The following is a 23,796-nucleotide window of genomic DNA, read 5'->3' on the forward strand; positions in this document are numbered from 1 at the left end:
TTTTACTTTTTGAAATATGGCAACCCTACTGTTAAGGAGACAAAAGCCCAGCAGATCCAGCTGTAGTCTGTATCTAGCCAATGAACTCATTTCCTAGAAATTCAGTCAAGGTGTGTGAGCATTATAATAATAGATGGAACAGGGTTAGCTGAGTGAAAGAGGATTAGAATGAAGATCATCCTAGTTCCAAATGGCCCACCCACTCATGTACTCATGTTCAGGTACCATCTGTTTATCTCTCTCCATTTACAATTTCATTCAACTCTGAAAATCAACATTTAATGATCAGGGTTCCACCTTCCCCTGCTCCCTGCCCATAGAAGATAAGACTTTTCACTCTCTGTAGTCATCACACTTACAGACACACAGCCATTGAATCCCATTGATTCAGTGGGTCTACTTTGAGTAGGACTAACATTGATTACAATGATGCCATCTAAGGAATCTGGATCTGATCTTCTAGCAGCGCACAGAGGCAAAATAAGTCTCTGGAATGGCTCTCAACTTTGCATGCTGGCGAACTCTGTTTCAATTAGAGCAGTCATCTCCTCCACCTTCCCAAGAACCTGCCTAGGAATGGCCTTCTATACCAGGTGCAAGGAACATTCGGCCCTCCGGATGTTGCTGAACTACAACTCCCATTAGCCCCAGGCAATGGGAGTGATGCAAGTTCTAGTTCAGCAACATCTGGAGGGCCAAAGGTTCTTCAATTACAAAGGGAACACCCTTGGATTACTGAGGTCAGCCAACTGGCTCCCTGAAGTGGCAGAAAAGCTTTTTTCCCTATTAACAAAGAAAAGGAAGTTAAGTTCATAGCCCCCTTGCAGAAATACAGGAAGTTGCCTTTTATAGAGTCAGACCACTGGCCCATGCAGCACAATAACTGTTCACTAACCAGCAGAAGCTGTCCAGGATCTCAGGCAGGGGACATTCCCAGCCCAAACTAGAGATTCTGAGCATCAAACCAAGTACTCTGCCACTGAGCTACAGGCTACAGCTCTTTCTCCTTCAAAGGTAATCTTACCCCACCTGTTATTTGATTTTGGCTGTCCACAATGAGTAATCCAATCTTTTGAGTGTATTTACACACACACACACACACACACACACACACACACACGTGCACACACCCTAAATGCCAAAAAAATACTCTGGCCTGACATTAATTTTTAACCCCACTGCTCTGGCTCTAGTCAAAGACAAGCCTACCCATGTGCAATCTCTTTTCACCAAAGAAATGTTTTTAAAGAAGCATAAAGCAATGAGAATAAGTGCAGCCCTTTAATCTCCATTAGATGTTTTATGCCGATTCGGCGCCCTGTGATTTAGCGACAGTGAGAGAAAGGCAAATAGAAATTATGCACAGCTGTCTGAAAATGGCAGGACTGACCTGCCCAGCCGGAGCGCTTTGTGCTGCAGAGGCTGTCACCTAGCAACTGGTCCTTGCAGCTGCCAGACTACACAATGGGAGGTTGGGGGAATGGGAATACACACACCAGTCAAAGCCATGAGTTATGGGAAGGAAGCACGTGAAGAAGGGAAGGTGGGAGACACTGAATCAAGAAGGTTTTTGTCCTATGGCCTAAATATTGCCCTTGGATAGCCTCTCGTGCTGAGGGTGGGCCTTCAAAACACCTGTGGCTTTGCAGGATGAGACTCTGGGTTTTTATTATTCTTTATTTATTAGCTCTAGCACAAATGCGGCTGTCAAAGGAGGCTAACCCATAAAGGCAAATGGAGCACTGCCTCACTAAACAGCCTGCCCTTAGCAAGCTCCCACCTGCTTATCTTCTTACAGTGGTACCTCGGGTTAAGTACTTAATTCGTTCCGGAGGTCCGTTCTTAACCTGAAACTGTTCTTAACCTGAAGCACCACTTTAGCTAATGGGGCCTCCCGCTGCCGCTGTGCTGCCGGAGCACAATTTCTGTTCTCATCCTGAAGCAAAGTTCTTAACCCGAGGTACTATTTCTGGGTTAGCAAAGTCTGTAACCTGAAGCGTCTCTAACCTGAAGCGTATGTAACCCGAGCTACCACTGTATTTACAAGCAGTCCAGTGATTGTCCAAGACAGGGGCAGAGGAACTAAAATTGGTTGGTGCTGAATGCTATTTTGCTCTGGCTTTGCCTGTCAAGGGCTTTGTCTCCACTTACTGTTGGGCTCCTTGCCTTCCCCCTTATCATTCCCAATAGGTTATAGGTTGAGTTTTGTCACCATCCTTTTCCTTACTGAGTTCTACAAAGGCAGCACTGAGACCAAGACCCTGAGGAAGACATTATGGTTGGAATTCTTCATGAGAGCTGTGCAATATTTTCTCCAGTCAGTCGTACTGTCTTGGTACTCATGTTTGCCTATAGATTATATATATATTTGCAGTTGTTTACGGCAGTGGTGGCAGCAAAGTGGGCACTGTCAGCTCTTGACCAACACCCATCAGATCAGGAATGATGAAAGTTGTATTCCAATAAAGATCTGGAGGACACCACACTGACTGCACGAATACAGTTTCTAAAACAGGCATCTTGGACCTCATAGCGCTTATAGTCTATATTGTGCCCATCTCTTCCTTGGACCGTGACACTAATTAGCATGCAATGAGGATGATTTGCCAATTGAATACTTAACATTAGTAATTAAGAGGTGTCCAAATCCTTGCTATTATGCACAGCTGAGAGTTTGCTTTGCTGCTTAGAAAAATATGCAGAGAACATGCAATCATTGGTGATTATGGGTGATTTGATGGCAAGTCCCTAATCACACCGAAAAACAAGGATTAAAGATCTAGGCTAGCAGCATCAGCAAAACTCCATTTCAAATTTTGAAAAACAAATGATGCCAAAAAGTTAAAAATAAAAATTCCCTACACAGGCAATGAAGCAGTTTGTTGACTGGCATGTTTGGCTATAATAGTCTCATTGCTTTCATTTCATCCTGACATATGCTTGTCCAGATGTAAACCTCAGTGACTGCAGTTGTCTAAAATAATAGAAAATCCATAGTATCATAGAAAGTAATAACACCATATTAAAATTCAGTGAAAACAGTGCCTTAAACTTTCAGCAAGAATTAAGAGATGTAGGCTAGGATGCTTTTAATCCACTGTGAAGCCCACTTGAGCATGCAAAAGTCATATTCATCATAGCTAATATTCTAATTCTAGCCTTTGATACTTCATTTACATGTAATCCTGCAGTCTGCCAGCAGTTGATAAGGTTTCTGATATGGCTGCATTAGGAAGGCGAGAGGGAGTGTTTCAGTCCCATTACAGCTGAGTTGTCCAGAAATGAACTCTCCAGGAAAGCTTTTCAGGTTTAAGAAGTTCACAAATCTTTCAGTATATACTCAAGTAATTTTTAATCTGGGTCAGGATCAGCACCTGGTGTCCCAGGGCAGTTGCCGTCGCCCAGCATCCTGGTATGGCCCAGGGCAGCTGCCTGACATGGCCCCTTTTAAGTCTACTGCAATTTAAATTTCCCATAATGGGAAAGTGGGACATTGTCTCAGGACACCATGTGAAATTAAAATGGCAGCTAAGCCATCTTGTAATACACAGTGGACTGTTGCTCTCTTTCTCTAGGTAAGCCCCCCAGGGCCCATTGATGGAGAAAGAGACCCACCAGAGGACACTTTGCTCAGGGCCCCCTCAGGCCTGGAAACCTCAAGCTTGGAGAAAGTGGACAGAGAGAGGTCCCCCACCCCCATCTCTCATAATATTAGAATCTGATGGGGCTACCCAATGAAACTGAATTCCGGAAGAATCAGAACAGATAAAAGGAGGCACTTCTTCACACAGCACATAGTTAAACCCTGGAATTAGCTCCCACAAGAGTTAGTGATGGCTACACATTTGGGTAGCTTTAAAGAGGGTTGGAGAAATTCATGGAAGGTAAGTAGGATAATAGTTACTAGCCAAGATGATGGACGTTTTAAAAACTGGTTGCTTCAAGACCATTTATGGTGAAAAGCAGTCTGTAAATATTGGAAGTAAATAAATAATTGACCCCACCCTTATTTACTGTTCCAACCAGGTTTTTTGTTTGGTTGATTGGCTTTTCATTTTTTGCACATGTCTTGATTTTTTGACAAACAGCCAACAAAGCAACCTAGAGCATGCAGTAAATCAAAATATAAAAAGATCAGATCAGTAGAAGCTTCCATAAGTTCTTAGACCAAGATCAAGAAAGCCTAATGCAAAAAAGTTTGGCAGAAAAGTAAAAGAATGTGCACCCCAGAAATTCACCAAGTGCATAAGAATCCTCTTCGTGGAGCCATGAAATGTTGGAGGACAGTACGAATACATTTATTTGTATTCACATAGCTTAGAAATAGGGAACATAGAATTACACCAAGCATTCCAGCCAGCTTTTTTTAAAAAGATGTATATTTCACTGCCCAAGCAAATACTTTTATTTACATAAGTTAGTCAAAAAGGAGAAGGAATGGAAAGACTGTGCCATTTGCCCTTCTACCAGGCATGGTATCTGAGGTCAAGTCCCTCTACCAGGCTCTTGAGCCTTCAAGCCCATCAGCACATGGTAGGGACTGATGTCTGTAGATTACCAAGAGAAGAACAAGCTTTTTCAGGCTCTGCCAGTGGACCAGATATCAGCTAAGTGGCAGAGAACAGATGGCGAGGGATGGGGATAGAAACGAAGGACCTCACCGTCCTGTTCTCCCCTGCTGCCCTGCAGGCAGACTGGCTGCATAATTATTCCTGTGGAGTCAATACCACTTATTATTTCCATTGTTCTTCGTGGAGCAGAGCTGCAAAAGCTGTGACCTTCTGCACTGCTCCAGCTGCTGTATATTTGCACTCCGTGTGTATGTGTGTGTGTGTGTGTGTGTGTGTGTGTGTGTGTGTGTATTCCTCTGTGTATGTAATATAAACTGTCCCCCCCTCAAACTGGTTTTAAATTATCTTCCATTTTGCAAAGTAGGATATAATAGAAAAGTCATGATTCATTGAAAAAGATCTGCTCCCTGGTGGTGCCATTTTAAATCTCTCTACACCATTTTACAATCGATATTATCCCTGATATCAGTGGCTTGAGCTGAAAAACAACAGACTCCTAATATATTAGATACCAAACCTGGCCAATCCAACCTTCCTTATGATCCCTATGATCCTCTGACCAAGCCCATATTTCTCTCTGGATTTGGGGACCTTGCCTACTTTCAAGGATGCAGCATTTGGTCCCCTCATCAGTATGAGCTAGCAGGAATGGCCATCATCCCTGACCATTGGTTATGCTAGTGGAGGCTTATGGGAGTTGTTGTCCAACAACATCTTGAGGGGACCAGGTTAGCTGCCCCTGAACTACTGAATACCCGCATGTCAATGTGTAGCCAATGTTATGGGTCTGAAGCAATCATGTTAGGCGTTGTTTCTTGAAGAATGGCACCACCATAGCTCTTGAAACAATGGTTTCATTTGTATTTGAACTTTCTGTGGAAACAGCTGTTCACAGACTTTTCTTCTTCTTCCACTGCTTGAACTTCACGCATCATCTAAGCACAGGTGGCAAATTCACAGAGCTCTGCAGAATCTAGCAGTGACCTAGCCTTGGTACACATTTGCATCTGCTTCTCCAGCAGGTATCTGGAGTTCACCTATCACCTGCCACATTACATCCTTGTAGAGGCAAAGACTGCTAGAGGGAAACATTCTAACAGGGCTAGGAATTCTCTGGTGTGTAAAACCACAAATGTCCTGACACATGAATATAACTTCATTGGAAAAGACAGGTAACATTTAGAAGCAGCAGCAGCACTTAGCTAAAGACATGGGAAAATAAAAGCTATGGAACAACAGGCCAATGCTCCTCCTCCCCCTTTTGTTTTTGTGCATATGATAACCTTACCCCAAATATGGATCTTATATGTGCAGAAGGAGCAAATAACCTGTCCATTAAGAGAGAATTAAGTACGTTTCACAGATGAAAAGAGCCTGCTAGACCAGGCTGATGGCCTATCTAGTCCAGCATTCTGTTCTCACAGTGACCACCTAGATGTGCATGGGAAACCCTCAAGTAGGAATCAAGCATCTTCCTCTCCTGTGGTGTCAAACAGTCAGTATTCAGAAGTGTTACTGCATCTGACCATGGCCTTGGGGAATGTGGATATATATGTGGAATTTTGTCCAGTCTCTGATTATTATACATAATCTCCAGCAGGCCCTGCACAACATGCAGATCCTGAGTGCATGCTGTACATTCTCAAGCCATTACTTATAACCCAATGGAACCATTCAATTGATGAGCAAGTCAAGAACTTGAGATGTTCAGGCTGTCAGAGGTTAGGAAAAAGAATGCAACTTTAGGGAGATTTCTTGAAGCTAATTATTATTATTATTATTATTATTATTATTATTATTATTATTTCATACCCCGCCCATCTGGCTGGGTTTCCCCAGCCACTCTGGGCGGCTTCCAACAAAATATAAAAAATACCATAAAACATCAAACATTAAAGACTTCCCTAAGCAGGGCTGCCTTCAGATGTCTTCTAAAAGTCAGATAGTTGTTTATTTCCTTGACATCTGACAGGAAGGCATTCCACAGGGCGGGCACCACTACTGAGAAGGCCCTCTGCCTGGTTCCCTGTTACTTCACTTCCTGCAGTGAGGGAACCACCAGAAGGCCCTTGGAGCTGGATCTCAGTGTCTGGGCTGAACGAAGGGGTTGGAGACGCTCCTTCAGGTCTCCAATGAGGCCAGTAAACCAGTTGGTCATGTGGAACTCTTTTGATGCCCTTTAAAAAAAAATCCATGTCAGGCCTGCTCACTAATGTGAGCAATTAGGACATTGGCTCTGTGAGCTTTATGTCACTTTAGTCCCTAGTTGACTCCCCTTGCCCTCCGTTGCACACAAGTCGGAACAAAGCTGTAAAAATATTTGTACTCCAAAGTCTGTGAGGGAAGGCAACATTGTCAGTTTGGCTGAGCAGAAGGTTTGTGGGCAGGGGAAGTTTTGTCGGAAGGAGAAGTTTTGTGGAACAGATGTGGACGGGGAAGAGGACCTAGGAGGTAGGGAAGTCAAAGGGCAGGGAGTCCAGAGGGTCCTAGATCAGCTCACCTCGAAGTCCTTTTCCTCATTTTGAAAACTACCCTAAAGAAAGGCGCAGTTTATTTGAATTCATGTATATAGCTAACTAGATAGAGAGTTTGGCATTCGCATTATGGAGAAGGGCCACAGTTCAGCACTAGAGATTCCACTTTGAAAGCAGAAAACCCCAGGTTCAAACCCTGGCATCTCCGGGTAGGGCTGAAAAAGATTCCAGCAGTACTGGAGTACTGCTGTCAGTCAGCGTAGACAATACTGACCTAGATGGACCAATGGTATGAGTCAATATAAGGCAGCTTCCTATGCTCTGTTTTAAAATTTTATTTCTGGACTTCATTCAGATTGCTGGACATGTGCGTTCTCAGTCCCTTGTGTGTGTTCAGTCTGAGGGCTCATCCACACATCAGCTTGTTGCCCTCTGCTTTCCAAGGAAAAATCTGCTCTTTAGTGATAGATTGGAATAAATGGCAACCCGGGTGAAACTGGATTGAACACTAAAGAGCAGTTATCCCCAGGGAAAAGCAGTGGGACCAGAAGAAGTGTGGATTAGCCTTCAGTTACCAATGAAGTACAGTGCAAAAGGAATTGCATCCACATTCCTTTTTGCACTCTAATTTATCTGCACGCACTAGAAGCAGCAGGGTGGGGCTGAGGAGTGAGAGAGAGAGAGAGAGAGAGAGAGAGAGAGAGAGAGAGAGATAACCAATGAACAGCAGGGCACTTTAAACCTCCAGGAAACTGTCCATGTGCCAATTCCAGACGTACTTTTGGAAAATCTCAGTAATAAACCCAAAGGAAAGAGGAGCATGACATTTTCAGCTGACTCCTCCACAGCAATAATGGGATGCAATATGCCGGGGAATCTGTTCACCCCAAATGATCTCTACCCATTCCTCCAACTCACTTTGTTTCTAGACAGACAGCAACCCATTTTGCTTTAAAACGTTCTGACTAGTGTGAAGCCTGAGAACTGTTGAGACTGTACCCTAAAGCCAGAATAATACTCTGGTACAATCTTGCCTGCATTGTTTATTTCAAAGTGTGTGGTGGCAGCAGCAGCAGCAGCAGCAGCAGCAGCAGCAGCAGCAGAGGGAGAATCCTTTGGAGAATATTCACAGTTCAGTGGTGCTCAGGACAGTGGTGTTGGTGCATCTGTTTTCCTCCAATGGTTGGATGCATTCTCCCGCCTGATACTAATACCAGTGACAATTTAGTAACATAACCACTGGCATGAAAAATCTGGCTTCTATAGGAACAGATGGTGGCCACTTTGGCAGGTTAATTTTAGGCTTCAGTAGATGTTCACTTAGTCAGCATGGCTTTAGTATCAGAGAAGGAATATGGAAAAACATGGGTAAGGGAAACGAGAAGCGGATATTGCAACAGATTATAAAATTGTAGAGTGTGAAGGGGCTAAGGCTGCAATCCTGTGCCTGCTGACTAGGGAATAATTCTGATGAAACACAGCGAGAGTTACTTCTGAGGAAATATGCTTAGGATTGCACTCTGCAGCTTTCAAATATTTGAAGGATGTTCAGCTAAGGATTCCCAGTTTTTCATCAATTACATTTAAATGTAGTTAGCATATTGAACCATGGGCATAGCCAGGCTTTGTATTTGGGGGTGGCTTTATGTTGGGGGTGCAGAATCTCAGTTAGTTAAATATTTTTATTGATTTACTTGATTTAGGGGGGGGGGAGCTGCCCCTACCCCACCCCCCTTAGCTGCCCATATATTGAACATACTGGGTTGACGGGTATATCTACATACTAGATTCACTCACTCTTTTTCCCAGGGACAAATAAGGAGGTTTCAAAAGGAGGTTAATGTGATTTTCTGACAGCTTTCTCCAACATGGTACCCTTTGGGTGAAGAACAGTTTTCTTTCAGCATCAGCCAGCATGTTCAGGCATAAGGTGGGGAAGGCTGAATATGTATGTGGGAGAAAGGAAGGAAGTTTTATACTGATTCAGACCACTGTTCACCTAGGTCAGTATTGTGCTGTCTCACAACCAGTGGCGGAGCTTCAAGCTCTGGTGTGGGGGGGGGGCAGAGAGCAGGCGGAGGTGTGGCTAGCACGCTTCCTGGGGGCATGGCATGCTGCTCGCAGGGGCGTGGCGCGCATCCTGGGGTGTGGCACGCTGCCCAAAGGGGCATGGCACATGTCCTGGGGGCATGGCACGCTGCCTGAGGGTGTGGTGCCCAGCATGAGGGGGGGCAGGTGCGATGGCACCCCACCGGGATCGTGCTGCCGGGGGTGGTATGCTCCCCCCGCACCCCTGTTCCTCCGCCAGTGCTCACAACAGTGATTTCAGACAGGGATGGATCCCATATCTAACTGGTGGTTGAAGCTGGGACCTGATTTGCTTGCACAGGATATAATGATGACCACCAGCGTGGATGACTTTAAGGAGAATTAGATAAATCCGGAGCGGAGAAGGCTGTCAATATGCCTCTAAAAACCAGCTGATTGGAATCACAAGTTGGAAGAACACTGTTGCACTTAGGTCCCGCTTGCAGGTTTCCTATGGGCATCTGCTTGGCCTCTGTGAGAATAGGATGCTGGACTAGATAATCCTGTGGCTTGATCCCGCAGAGCTCTCCTTATGTTCTTATGCCAAGCAGGTACTCTACCATTGAGCTAGGACCCTTCCCTAGAGGCACCTGTGACGCAGTTGTGAAGGAAGCTAACTTATGCCACTCAGACTGTGTACACGTGGCATTTTATTCTAGAACAAATTGGAGACTCAGTACTTGCTTTTTCGATGTAGTCTACACACAATCTAGATATATTGCATAATTTTATTTATTTATTTGCTGAATTGCACCTGAAAAGCAGTTCAAGAAACTGGTTTCATTTAAAAAACAAAACTTCTTGCAAACTGATTCTGCATTATGCTGCACTGTAATTTGAAAACAGTTGTAGGATGTCCCAGCAAAGTGTGTGTGTTCACAAGAGTATATCCAATGACACTGGGTGGTTGTACACCAATACTACTACACCAATACTACAAACCCCACTTCCTACTTCATTCACCTGGGAGATGTGCAGGGTGCAAAAGGCAAGGATAACTTAATCAAGGGGCGAGTTTTCAAACAAGTGACAAGTAGCCACACCCACCCTTGAAGATGGCAGGACCTAGAATCAATCTAGATTGAAAGCAGCATGTTAAGGAAAAACATGAATTATTTTGGACTGATATAAGTGTATACACAGCTTCAGTGTAGACACGAGCATCATGTGACCAAGTCAGCTTACCTGCACACCCATCATGTGAGTAGGGCTTGCTTATGATCAAGTGGCAGGAGTGGATGTGGGATAGAAAATGAGACCCTCCAAACAGGACACTGTCTCAATTTAGGAAGGAGTTCCAATCCTGGCTTCTAAACTGACTGAAGACTCCAGATAGCATGGGTGTGATGGCCTGGGATTCCGATTCGGAGGATGAAACAGAGGAATCCCAGCCTGCACAGGAGTCCCCGCCTCCAGGGCCGGCTGAACTGGGGCAAGGCCTAGATGCTGAGGAGCCTGCACCTGTGGCAGTGCATCAGGAGCTGGCCCCAGGTGAAGCCCTTCTGGCCCCAGAGGGGCTTGATGACTCAGTGGCCACAGGTGAGCCTCCTCCAGGGCCCAGTAACCCTTCGGCCTCTCCTGATCTGCAGAGGCTTAGGGCAGAGAGGCGAAGGGAACTGGTTGCCCCCAGGAGGAGTGCTCGCCTTAAGGCCAGAGGAGGCGGGGCTCCTGGGGGTCGGGACCGCCCCTGACCTTAGAAGAGGATAAAAGCCCAGTCAGGCCGGCCCCAGGTTGCGGGAGCAACGTCGTTGTTGGCTACGGACCTTCCTGTGTTCTTGATCCCTGCTCGGCCTCCTGTTCCTGACTATCCGGTACTCCTGTCCTCTGCTCGGCTTCCTGTTCCTGACTATCCAGTACTCCTGTTCCCTGCTCAGCCTCCTGTTCCCGACCATCCGGCATTCCTGTTACCTGCTCAGCCTTCTGTTCCAGCGTTCCTGTTCCCCGCCCGGCTCTTTGCATCGGACCTCGCCCCTCTTCGTGTAGACTCTGCTACACTCACGGTACCTTACCCCCGGGGCCAGCACAATGTGGGAGAGGAGAAGACACCAGTGTTGTAACAGGTCTCCCATTCTGAGGCTCGCTGGTTAAGAATTTGATGGTGTTTTTAAGTACCGTATTTTTTGCTCTATAAGACTCACTTTTTCCCTCCTAAAAAGTAAGGGGAAATGTGTGTGCGTCTTATGGAGCGAATGCAGGCTGCGCAGCTATCCCAGGAGCCAGAACAGCAAGAGGGATTGCTGCTTTCACTGCGTAGCGATCCCTCTTGTTGTTCTGGCATCTGAGATTCAGAATATTTTTTTTCTTGTTTTCCTCCTCCAAAAACTAGGTGCGTCTTGTGGTCTGGTGCATCTTATAGAGCGAAAAATATTTGGAGCAAATGCCACACAATTCTACGTGTGTATTTCCTTCCACTCTTTGTACTGTTGTGAAACTTTGGAGGTCTTGGGGGCATTTGAACAAAATGGTCTTACCTGCTTTCCATCCAGCGTGTACAGCTTTTTGACGACTCCTGTTTCCAGCTTTATGGCTTCTGTGATATCGGTGAGAACTTGCTCAAAGGAATGTGCCGTCTTCTTATTCAGCAGCACACGGACAGCCTTCCTGGGTTTCACCCCACTCCGAATGATGGTCACCAGCTTGGGGCGCACGAAATCCTTGTTCTCCCTGGCCTGGCCACTGTTGCTACTGGCCAGGGACTGAGGCGCTTTCATGTTGGCGGAGGTTTTCACGTTGACAGACCAGTTGGGGTTGACATTCTTGGTATACTCCACTTTCTTAAAAAAGTTGTCAGATGAACATACGTAACTTTCGCCTTTTGAGAACGGAAAAGAGAGAAGGGGTTAGAAAACAACAGTGACAATATAGCAATGGGGTATTTCAAATAAAATTAGAGCCAGAGGAAGAGAAGTTCCTCCTGTAATCACATTTCTTAAACACAGATGGATTTCTAAAACAGTGGGAAGTGCCCACTGGGCATTATCAATTTATCAACCTTCCTGATACAGCAACAGTTATTCCAGGAGAGGGCCCAGTATTTATGTAATTTTAAAGGCTGTAGTAGCAGGAGCAGAGGTGGGCAAAATTCACCCTCCCCTTCAGTAGTACCTGAAATACCTCCCTCCTTCCTCTCTTTCACACACTCACAGACACACATTCTATTCCAGAGGTGGGGAATGTTTGGCCCATGGATGAAATTTGGCTGACCAGCGCACCCACCCTCCCTTGCAATTGCTGCTGTGATGGCCCACACCAGAATTCAGATTCCTCTGTTGAGGCACCAAGAGAGGAGTGATTTTTGCACCCCACCCCCCACCAGCTTAGCCAACCCCTAGGTACAACAACAATGAATGTCATTTTCACTGCTCCCCAACAACCCATTCTGCACATGGGTGCTTCAGTGCCCTCATGATTCCGCCATGGAAACTGCAGGAAAGATCTGCACGCTGGCATACCGCTCCAGATTTGTTCACTTTACTTCTGTGACTTTCCAGGTAAAGAGGGCTGCAACCTTCCTGCAAACACATTCCACCCACCCCCTTGGAATCAAATAACATGGAAATGAGCTTTGAGTATGCTCTGTGTTCCATTAGTTTTCCGGAAGTGGCTCTTAGGTGATGTGAAAGCTCAAAAAAAATGTGGAAATGAACAGAGAAGCATCAGGGAAATGGAATAAACTGCCAAGTGAATGCAGCCCAGGTGTGGAGCAGCAGGTAAGAGCAGGGCTCTGATACACCATCCATTCCCTCCCCCTCATTCTGCCTTTTCACTTTATTTCCTTTCCCCTCTCTTCACCCTTCTTTGTCCCCTCCCTAGTCTCCCCATTTGGACTTAGAAGACAGTTTCCAATGGGACGTACGTAAAAATATATAAAACTAATGGTGGATGCAGTGTGTGTGTGTGTGTAAGTATATTAAGAAGATTAACACTTTCCTTCCCAACTGCAACCCCCACCATAGCTGTCAACATTTCCCTTTTTTTAAGGGAAATTCCCTTATTCCGAATAGGATTTTCCCTTAAAAAGGGGGGAAAGTTGACAGCTATGACCCCCACACTCACCCAAAATTGCTTCCAGATTATAATTAGGTTTAACAAACAACTTTCATTGACACAAATTTAAACTTAATGCACACTTGACCATTTTAAGCACAATATAACACTGATTAAGCAGCCATTAAACACTGAAACAGCAGCGCGAGAAAGGTTTTAAAAATGCAGCAACCAAAAAAAAAAGTTAACTACAGCAATTAAAAGCAGTTCCAAAAGGGAGCAACCATTTATGCCAAAAAAAACCTTCCCCCAAAGAACGAGTTTAGAATACTATTAGAGTTAAGGTGATATGAGACATGCAGTCTCATACACAATAGGACAAACAGTCAAGACCAGGGGAGGAACATTGTTTGATTGTCTGAGGTGGTTGTGATGTCACGGAACATTCATAAACATCTGAAGTGCTAAGGAAAAGGCTTTTATTTAAACACACATATTTACAAAATAATAGAGTTATAGAGCTGGAAGGACCCCGAGGGTCATATAATCCAACCCCCTGCAATGCAAGAATCTCAATTAGATCATATATGACAGATGGCCAGCCAACCTCTGCTTAAAAGCCTCCAAGGAAGAAGAGTCCATCACCTCTTGTGGGGGTCTGTTCCAGACTCATTTTCCTAATTGCTGAGTGCATTTAATGTAACTATAAAGAGGAACAGTATTTCAACAAAAAAGGAGCTGTTATCCATATTTTAGTAAGAAACTACTTTCAAAACATTCCTCAAAGGATTACAACCAACAGAATAGTTGCCAAGAGGATACTATCCCAGATCAAAAATGAGACACTTGTTATCATGTACAATAAGAAATTCTTATATACATAAAGGGAGAGAATCTGTCTCTCTGATTTGCTTCTTGCAGGAACAGCTATTCTGATGAAAACTGGAGCCATAGAAAGATGTCTCTGCTACACTGTTGAATCTACTGAAAGAGATATGACCTTGAGGCAACTGCAATCAAACAACCTGTCAACTAATACTACGGCTGTCAATGATATAATTACTTCTCTACATTGCAACATATCTAACAAACCAACACCTTATGGTCACTCATCACATGGGAAAAATTAGACCATGCCCAAAGTCAACAGACAAGCTAGAATAAAAATCAATAATTTAAAATTAATTTCAGCCTGCCAGTTTAAGAGCTGTGATCATATTACTGACTATAGCAACAATCCTATGCACATTAATTTATTTGGGCCTTACTTCTGAGTAAACAAACACCAGATTAGGATGCCTAGTATGTTTTGCATCACTGCTGAATTTTGTTCTCAGAAGAATCCCAAATGATTTTTCACATGCATAACCAGGCATGGTTTCCACTGGTGCCTTCCAGATGTTGCTGGATTGCAACCCTAAATCTGGAGGACACAATGCAGGAATATATAGAGGCCAAAGCACAGAAACACCCTGGTTGAAGGAAGACTTCAACCAAAACTCTTTCTGCCCCTACCATTGGTAACCAGGAGTCAGAGTCTTCTCCAGATCATAGAGCCACAGTCTGAACCAGAAGGATAAAGGCATGCTGCTACAGGATAAGCCTCTGGGGTCAGTGTCCCTCCAGCCCAAGAATGTGGCACTAATGGCCTCAGACTTGGATTACTCCATTAGAGACAAGCCACCAGGACCAGAGACCCCTACATTTCTGCCTTAGTAGGAGACTACAGGAGAGGGCTAGGCCCCTTTAATTAAAGGAGAACCTTCTAGTGCAAGTGGGGAAACAATTGGGATGTTTTTTGCTGAAGCAATGTCAGAACTCTGTGCTCCTTGAATCTTGCATCTAGAATGAACCTTGCCCTGCCCTGGCCCCTGGCTCTCTCCTCATCACAGAGCAAGTGGCCTACATTCAAGTATTATTGTCATAGAGAAGGGTAGGGAACATCAGTCCCAGGGGGTGTATGTAGACCTCTATTCATCCCTTAGGGCTCTTCCCCATGCCACCTCCCTCAATCTTCTCTGCTCTGTGCTCTACTTAAGTGAGAGCTTTTGCCTGGCTGGAATCTGTCACTGAACCTTTGTAATGCCTCCTGCTTGCTGGGATAAAGAGATGTGAGTATGCAGAACCTCTGCCTTTTGCCTGGCTGTACAGAGGTAAGTGCCTACATTGCTCTGCCTACTTTTCCCTCTGGCCCCACCCACCTTAGGCAGGACCTCAGGTTTTTCCCACTCCTGTCATACACAACTGGTGGATTAAGGCAAGAATCTATTTCATAGAATATTAAGAGTTGAAGGGAGGCTTCTAGGCTGTCCAGATTAACCTCCTGGAGCCACTGCTGGAATTGTAGCTAAAGATGGATTTGTGATGGACCTTTAGCCAGTTCATTAACTTTGTATTTCAGGTGTCACAAGACTCTTTGGAGGGTTTTTTGCTATAGCAGACGAGCAGGGAATTTTAGACCTCTGGAATCTCATTAACTTTGAAAGGGAACATCTAGGGAATGTAACTGATATCTTAATATCTGTTGATGGCTGAGATCTGCAGGTCCAGGACATCTTTTCAGCTGGAACTTGCTGGAACTCAATTCTGGCCCCTCTCAGGTGGGCACCATTATCATTCTAAAAGAACAAGGGAGGTGTTCATGATGAGTTCCAGCACCTCTTTTTCTAGAAAAATAGCACCATGCAGGTCTAATGTGTGCTAAGAAATACATTAAAAGAATATGTATGTTTTCACATCAGCAGAGGATGAAACAGAAGACAACTTGTGTAAAATAAACCAATTGCAGCAGAAAGGAAAATATCAGATGAAAACCTGAGTGAATGTCAGAATCAATTAAGGCCCTTTTGTACATCCCTTCTGTGAAGCCCAAATGCTGATTCACATCATGATCTTCAGAAGGAAAAAGAAGTCCATCTTCTACAGCAAAAGATGAGCAGGTGTCACTGGATAAGGAATGCATTCACTTCTGCACTAGGTCCAGACAAGTCTTCATCAGCCTGATATTTTGGACTACAATTCTCCTTATTGAGGGTCACTAATTAATGCTGACTTCTTTTTTCTTCACTGTTTCCTCAAAGCACCCTCCCCAAGAGCCTGTGTCCTTGCATGTCCTTAGGTGTTTACAGAAAGCTCAGGATGCTGAGTAGGAGAAGCTCATTTCACTCAGCATATGGCAAGGTTTATAGCACAAGGAAGCCTCTAATAAGCTTAAAGCAAATGAATGAATAGCACTTACTTATTCTATTGTTTCTACAGCACTAATGCTCATACAACAGCATAGGTGAGCTGGTGTGGAGGAAATGCATTTATATATTTAGTCATGTTCGTGTGTGTGTGTTTTACTCCATCTTCAATCAAGCAAACCTTCCTTCTCCCTTTCTCCTTGGAGGGGGTAAAATCTGTTCAACATCTCTGCCAAGCTGCTAGGCTTTCCATAATGAACATTTATTGTTGCTTTAATTGAGTCACTGTTGTTTCTGCTTGGATTTTACAAATGGAATTTTATGGAACTAAATTGCATATATTTTAAATCACTTCTGCTTGTAAATTTTCTTGAACAGGGAGTCGATGGATTAAGGCAATCAATCAATCAATCAATCAATCAGCACATGGTACTGGAATACCCTAATGGTATGCAAATTGTCAGTTCAGGAGAACTGGGAATCAAGTGGATTGGTGAGAATGAGTGACAAAAATACCCTTGAAGGGGAGTGGGAAATATGTGTCAACTTTCCCCCACCCACCCAATGATATTTACAGCAGAGACGTAATCCTATCCACGGACCATATGCAACACCATTCAAGATGCTGAAATTCTTTTACTACTCAGTGCAATACCAGAAGTGTAACAGGCAAGTCTGGCTTTGACAACTTTAAGTGGCTGTACCGCGATTCAAAAAACACACCCTGAATATTAATTGCAATGCCATAAACATTATGCTTCTGAGTACCAGTTGCTGAGAATCACAGGTGAGAAGAGTGCTGCTGTGTTCAGATTCTGTTTGTGGGCTTATCATGTAGGCATCTGGTTGGACATTGTGAAAACAGGATGTTGGACTACAGTGGTACCTTGGGTTACAAACACCTCAGGTTATAAACACTTCAGGTTACAGACTCCGCTAACCCAGAAGTAGTACCTCAGGTTAAGAACTTTACTTCAGGATGAGAACAGAAATCACACGCCGGCAGTGCGGCAGCAGCAGGAGGCCCCATTAGCTAAAGTGGTACCTCAAGTTAAGAACGGTTTCAGGTTAAGAACGGACCTCCGGAATGAATTAAGTTTGTAACCAGAGGTACCACTGTATATGGACCACTGGCTGATCCAGCAGGGCTCCCTATTTGCTTTGTTTTGTTCCTAGCTTGTATGTAGCTAACCACTCAGACAACCAGACTGCTTGTCTGGTGAAGAAGAAGAAGAAGGAGGAGGAGGAGGAGGTTATTTATACCCTGTCCATCTGGCTAGGTTTCCCCAGCCACGTTAAAAATTTCCCGATACAGGGCTGCCTTCAGGTGTCTTCAAAAAGTTGTGTAGTTCTTAATCTCCTTGACATCTGATGGGAGGGTGTTCCACAGGGAGGGCGCTCCCAAGAGATATTACCAAAACTCCTCCACCCTCCACAAGCTCAGAAATCTGAGTCTTGGGGGACTGTGACACTTACCTCCAATACAAGGCAAATGTATTTGGTTGTCTTAGATATCAACTGAAAACCAGTTCCCCACTACATGAATGATCCTACCTGACGTCTTTTTGTACATCTATGATGAGGAGAACATTTCTTAACGTTCACTTCTGCTATTATTATTATTATTATTATTATTATTAGTAACAAACCACCATCCCACATTACATCCAAACTTGGGAGAAGCTGCAATCAACCTGTAGTATGTTTTGAAACCACTGTTTAAGCAAATCATTTATTCCTGAGTTTGGAGGTAACGGAAAACTATGGTTTGCTTAAAAGTGGAAGTTAAAGTTTCTGATCTCCTTTTGGTGGTTTTTAAGAGAGGAGTGGGAGGGATCATGCAAGCCATTCTATCACAGGTCCATTTGCAATATCATGGTTGCCTATTAGGTCTGAATTGGCTCTGTGACTCTGGAATGATTGTCCAGCTTGTATTTCTATTCAAGTCAGAGGAGAATTCTGTTCCTTTTTCTCTCCCGCTTGATTTTTGTGTTGTGAACTGCCTGTTTGGTTGAAGGATGGTATACAAATGAATGAAAGAATGAATGAATGAATGGAGAAGCACCAGCTGGATGGGAAGGAAGGAGAGCAGAGAGTTAGAAGATAATGGCTGGGAGGAATTAGAGCTTATTAAATCTTGGCTGGGGAAATGGCTCATCTTAATGAAATCTGATTTGAGCCTGGCAGAACTCAAAACATTACTACTATTGGGTTGGTGCTAGTCTGCCTCCAGACCACTATCAACCTAATTCTGCCCCACGGGAGATGGAGGAGATGAAGAAAGAGCAGACCCGGGGTCTGCATCTTTTCTTAGGATTTTCGAGCTTTTGAAAGGGAAAAGCACACTCTGATTATGACATACTTATGATATAGTTGCATACTTCCCTTTTAAACACTGATAGCACCTGTGCTCTACAACCAGATGTCTTTGTGGTGTTGTTTTTGATGCTTGCTAAAAATGTGTTTCCCCTTCATGGATCACTACCTTGCCGTGGTGAAGGGGCTTGAATAACTCAGAGAAGCTATGAGCTATGCCATGGAGGGCCACCCAAGATGGACAGGTCATAGTGGAGGGTTTTGACCAAACGTGATCCACCTGGAGTAGGAACCGGCAAGCCACTCCAGTATCCCTGCCAAGAAAACTCCATGGACAAAGACAACAGGCATATAAAAGTTATGACGCTGGAAGATGAGCCCCTCAGGTCGGAAGGTGTCCAACATGCTACTGGGGAAGAGCGGAGGACAAGTACAAGTAGATCCAGAGCTGATGAAGCGGCTGGGCCAAAGCCGAAAGGACGCTCAGTTGCGGATATGCATGGAAGCGAAAGGAAAGTCCAATGCTGTAAAGAAAAATATTGCATAGGAACCTGGAATGTAAGAACCATGAACCTGGGTAAGTTGGATGTAGTCAAAAATGAGATGGCGAGAATAAATATTGACATCCTGGGCATCAGTGAGCTAAAATGGACGGGAATGGGCGAATTCAGTTCGGATGACTATCATATCTACTACTGTGGGCAAGAAACCCGTAAGAGAAATGGAGTGGCCCTCATAGTCAACAAAAGAGTGGCGAAAGCTGTACTGGGATGCAGTCTCAAAAATGATAGAATGATCTCGATACGAATCCAAGGCAGACCTTTTAACATCACAGTAATCCAAGTTTATGCACCAACTACTGGTGCTGAAGAAACTGAAATTGACCAATTCTATGAAGAATTACAAGACCTTATAGAAGTGACACCAAAGAAGGATGTTCTGCTCATTATAGGGGATTGGAATGCTAAAGTAGGGAATCAAGAGATAAAAGGAACAACTGGCAAGTTTGGCCTTGGAGATCAAAACGAAGCAGGGCAAAGGCTAATAGAGTTCTGCCAAGAGAACAAGCTGGTCATCACAAACACGCTTTTCTAACAACACAAGAGACGACTCTACACATGGACATCCCCAGATGGGCAACATCGAAATCAGATTGATTATATTCTCTGCAGCCAAAGATGGAGAAGCTCTATACAGTCAGCAAAAACAACACCTGGAGCTGACTGTGGCTCAGATCATCAGCTTCTTATAGCAAAATTCAAGCTTAAACTGAAGAAAGTAGGAAAAACCACTGGACAGGTAAGATACAATCTAAACCAAATCCCTTATGAATACACAGTGGAAGTGAGGAACAGGTTTAAGGATTTAGATTTGCTGGACAGAGTGCCTGAAGAACTATGGGTGGAGGCTCGCAACATTATACAGGAGGCAGCAACTAAAACCATCCCAATGAAAAAGAAATGCAAGAAAGCAAAGTGGCTGTCCAACGAGGCCTTACAAATAGCGGGGGAGAGAAGGCAAGCAAAATGCGAGGGAGATAATGAAAGATACAAGAAATTGAATGCAGATTTCCAAAGAATAGCAAGGAGAGACAAGAAGGCCTTCTTAAACGAGCAATGCAAAGAAATAGAGGAAAGCAACAGAATGGGAAGAACCAGAGAGCTGTTCAAGAAAATCAGAAATATGAAAGGAACATTTCGTACAAAGATTACCATAATAAAGGACAAAAGTGGTAAAGACCTAACTGAAGCAGAAGACATCAAGAAGAGGTGGCAAGAATACACAGAGGAATTATACCAGAAAGATATGGATGTCTCGTACACCCCAGGTAGTGTGGTTGCTGACCTTGAGCCAGACATCCTGGAGAGTGAAGTCAAATGGGCCTTAGAAAGCACTGCAAATAACAAGGCCAGTGGAAGTGATGGTATTCCAGCTGAACTGATTAAAATTTTAAAAGATGATGCTGTTAAGTTGCTACACTCAATATGCCAGCAAGTTTGGAAAACTCAGCAGTGGCCAGAGGATTGGAGAAGATCAGTCTACATCCCAATCCCAAAGAAAGGCAGTGCCAAAGAATGCTCCAACTACCGCACAATTTCACTCATTTCACATGCTAGCAAGGTTATGCTTAAAATTCTACAAGGAAGGCTCAAGCAGTATGTGGACCGAGAACTCCCAGAAGTGCAAGCTGGATTTAGAAGAGGCAGAGGAACCAGAGACCAAATTGCAAACATGCGCTGGATTATGGAGAAAGCTAGAGAGTTCCAGAAAGACATCTACTTCTGCTTCATTGACTATGCAAAAGCCTTTGACTGTGTTGACCACAGCAAACTATGGCAAGTTCTTAAAGAAATGTGAGTGCCTGATCACCTCATCTGTCTCCTGAGAAATCTCTATGTGGGACAAGAAGCTACAGTTAGAACTGGATATGGAACAACTGATTGGTTCCAAATTGGGAAAGGAGTACGGCAAGGCTGTATATTGTCTCCCTGCTTATTTAACTTATATGCAGAATTCATCATGCGAAAGGCTGGGCTAGATGAATCCCAAACCGGAATTAAGATTGCCGGAAGAAATATCAACAACCTCAGATATGCAGATGACACAACCTTGATGGCAGAAAGTGAAGAGGAATTAAAGAACCTTTTAATGAGGGTGAAAGAGGAGAGCGCAAAATATGGTCTGAAGCTCAACATCAAAAAAACGAAGATCATGGCCACTGGGCCCATCACCTCCTGGCAAATAGAAGGGGAAGAAATGGAGGCAGTGGAGGACAGAAGTGCCTGGCGTGCTCTGGTCCATGGGGTCACAAAGAGTCGGACACGACTAAACGACTAAACAACAACAAAAAATGTTTTTGTTTAGGCAAGGCAGACATTCTTAAACTCTTGATTTTATATATGCAGTAGAACCTTGGTTGTCGAACGTAATCTGTTCCGGAAGACCTTTCGACTTCCGAAACATTCGACAACTGAGTTGCAATGGGCGGTTGGCAATTTCAATGGAGAAAATGGAGAAGCGCACCTCAGAAGCTGGTTGACATCCAAGACGCATTCGAAAACGGAAGCATTCACTTCCAGGTTTTCGGCATGATTTCGTGTTCCAAATCATTCAGCTTCAGAGACGCTTCAGAGACCGAGGTTCCACAGTATACTGAGAGTTTTATTATGTTTGCTCACCTGCTTGTTTTGATAGTCTGTAAATCCTATTGGTATTTTCCTGTAAACATTTTTTACTATTTTATATAAACCCGGTCCTTTTCTTCCTGGGGATACTGAACCTCCCCCCACCCACATATTAAAAATGTGGTGCTTACTATAACAACTTCATGGTGAGTGCCGTGTAAACCAATTGCAGACTTTTGTTTTATTTTATTAAGTAGCCTATAAATTTTGTTACATATGTAAAAGCACTGAAAGTTCAAGAGTTTGTCAAAAAAGATTGAGAGACCACAGTTGCAGACTAACATTTCATGATAGCAAACCCATATTTCCCATGATGTATTACAGAGGTGGGAATCCAAGGCTCAGCTTTCACTTTACAGGAATTTACTATTTGAATGTGCTCCTCCAGGGCTCTTTATAGAAGCTGAGGCTGCTGAAGAGGCCAAAGATTATTCTTGCTGTGAATCCTGGAAAACCTGCTCCCTGACTTGCAGGACTTTTCCCACCTGATCAGGGAAGGGAAGGTCTGGACTGACTCCAGCTACAAAAGCTGAGGCTGCTAAACAGACTCTTGGGCTGAGGTTTGGGTGGAGGTGGGGATTGCTGCTGTAATTGATATTAAATTTTTGTATCTTTATTTTAGATGTTATGATTTATAAGGAAAAAAATCAATTTGGTTGTGTAATTTTTGATGTTTTACTCATTGGTTATGACTACTTTTGTTATATTTCTAATTATGTATTTTTTCATGTGGTAAGCTGCATTGAGCATGGCTTTAACCATGGAAAGGCAGCATACCTATAAAATTATGTATGTATATATCTGGTGCTATTTTTCTAGAAAAATAGGTACTGGAACTCACCATGAACACCCCACACCGCATTCTGAGAGGTGCCAGAACTTAGTTCCAACTCAGCCAACTCCTAGGGGACAAAGTCCCTTTGCCCCCACCCCCCAGTAAAATATTTGAGGGCCCCAAAAGTTTATAGGTATTGCCATTCAAATGGTGCATGTGCCACACCTTGTGATCAATTATGTGGGACGGGGCTTACCTGTCCCCCTCCAACATTTTATTCAAACTGGCATCCTTGGTTCCGGTGAGTTCTGTTCAAAAAGAAACCTGTATGCATATGGCCCCCCAGACTCTCCCTGGGCCACACCCCTCATCAGTCCTGCTTTGTGCCCTCCTCACACACTTTTGCACACCTATAGTGTGTCCGAGAACCGTAGTGATACCTCTTTCTTTCCTGGATGGAGCGATGTGTGTGACTGTAGAAGCCTGTGGTTTGTGGGTAGGCTTAGAAAAATAAGAGCCACCATGGGTACTTGCCCCTCAAAATGGCTGCCTATGAGGGAAAGAAGCCCTCTGGAGGAAAAGGTGTTAGTAGAGTCCCTTAAATAACAGAAACAGAGTCAAAAGAGAGAAAGAAACGCTGATAACACTTTGCTGCGGAAAACCGAACATAAGCTATATAACTGGAGGAGACATATAGAGAGGGCTTTTGTCTTTCTTACTTCAGGCCTCATACATAGCAGGGAGAAACTCAACCAAACATACAGATCAAGAACTCATTCATCAATCAGAGCACATGCTACCTCAGCAGCAAACATAATGGTACTCTGCTTGGTTGCTAAGCAACACCTCTACCTGCCCCCCTCTTCACTTGTGAATACTAACAGAATTAACCCTTTAGTTGTATATGGAATGATCTCTGCTGATGCAGCTCCAACAAAAGGCAGACATCAGGGAGCTACAGACCATCTCACCTCATGACACATATAACTGCAAGCGTGTGTGTTTGCCTCATGCACAGATTACTTTCACCTCCTGTAATAAAAATACATATTTTACACCTCAAACATGTTGCGTGCAAACTTCAAAAAAGCATCAGGTTCTGCATTGGCAATCAGTTGGATATGAACACTTTGTGTTGAGGCCATTTTGAAATTCAGCCATGAAAACTCATTTGAATGAATACTCTCCAGAGGGCAACGGCCAATTTCTCTGACT

The 23,796-nt window shown here is 44.0% G+C and overlaps 1 protein-coding gene and 1 long non-coding RNA gene across 3 annotated transcripts in view; one reads left to right on the forward strand and one right to left on the reverse strand.

The window, feature by feature from the left end:
• The window catches only part of DCX (doublecortin), a 107,127-nt gene that overhangs the window by 71,978 nt on the left and 11,353 nt on the right, over positions 1-23,796 (reverse strand). For both annotated transcript variants that reach the window (XM_082208665.1, XM_082208664.1), the window contains exon 3: positions 11,605-11,945. In XM_082208665.1, the coding sequence (XP_082064791.1) occupies positions 11,605-11,945 (341 nt within the window). The remainder of the gene's footprint in view (positions 1-11,604; positions 11,946-23,796) is intronic.
• On the forward strand, positions 1,505-14,305 carry LOC309524213. The gene is made up of 3 exons (XR_014215857.1): positions 1,505-1,543; positions 3,576-3,884; positions 14,042-14,305. It is a non-coding gene; the product is annotated as an uncharacterized lncRNA (long non-coding RNA).

This window comes from Podarcis vaucheri, assembly GCF_965113315.1.
Source record: "Podarcis vaucheri genome assembly, chromosome: Z".
Taxonomy (NCBI): Eukaryota; Metazoa; Chordata; class Lepidosauria; order Squamata; family Lacertidae; genus Podarcis; species Podarcis vaucheri.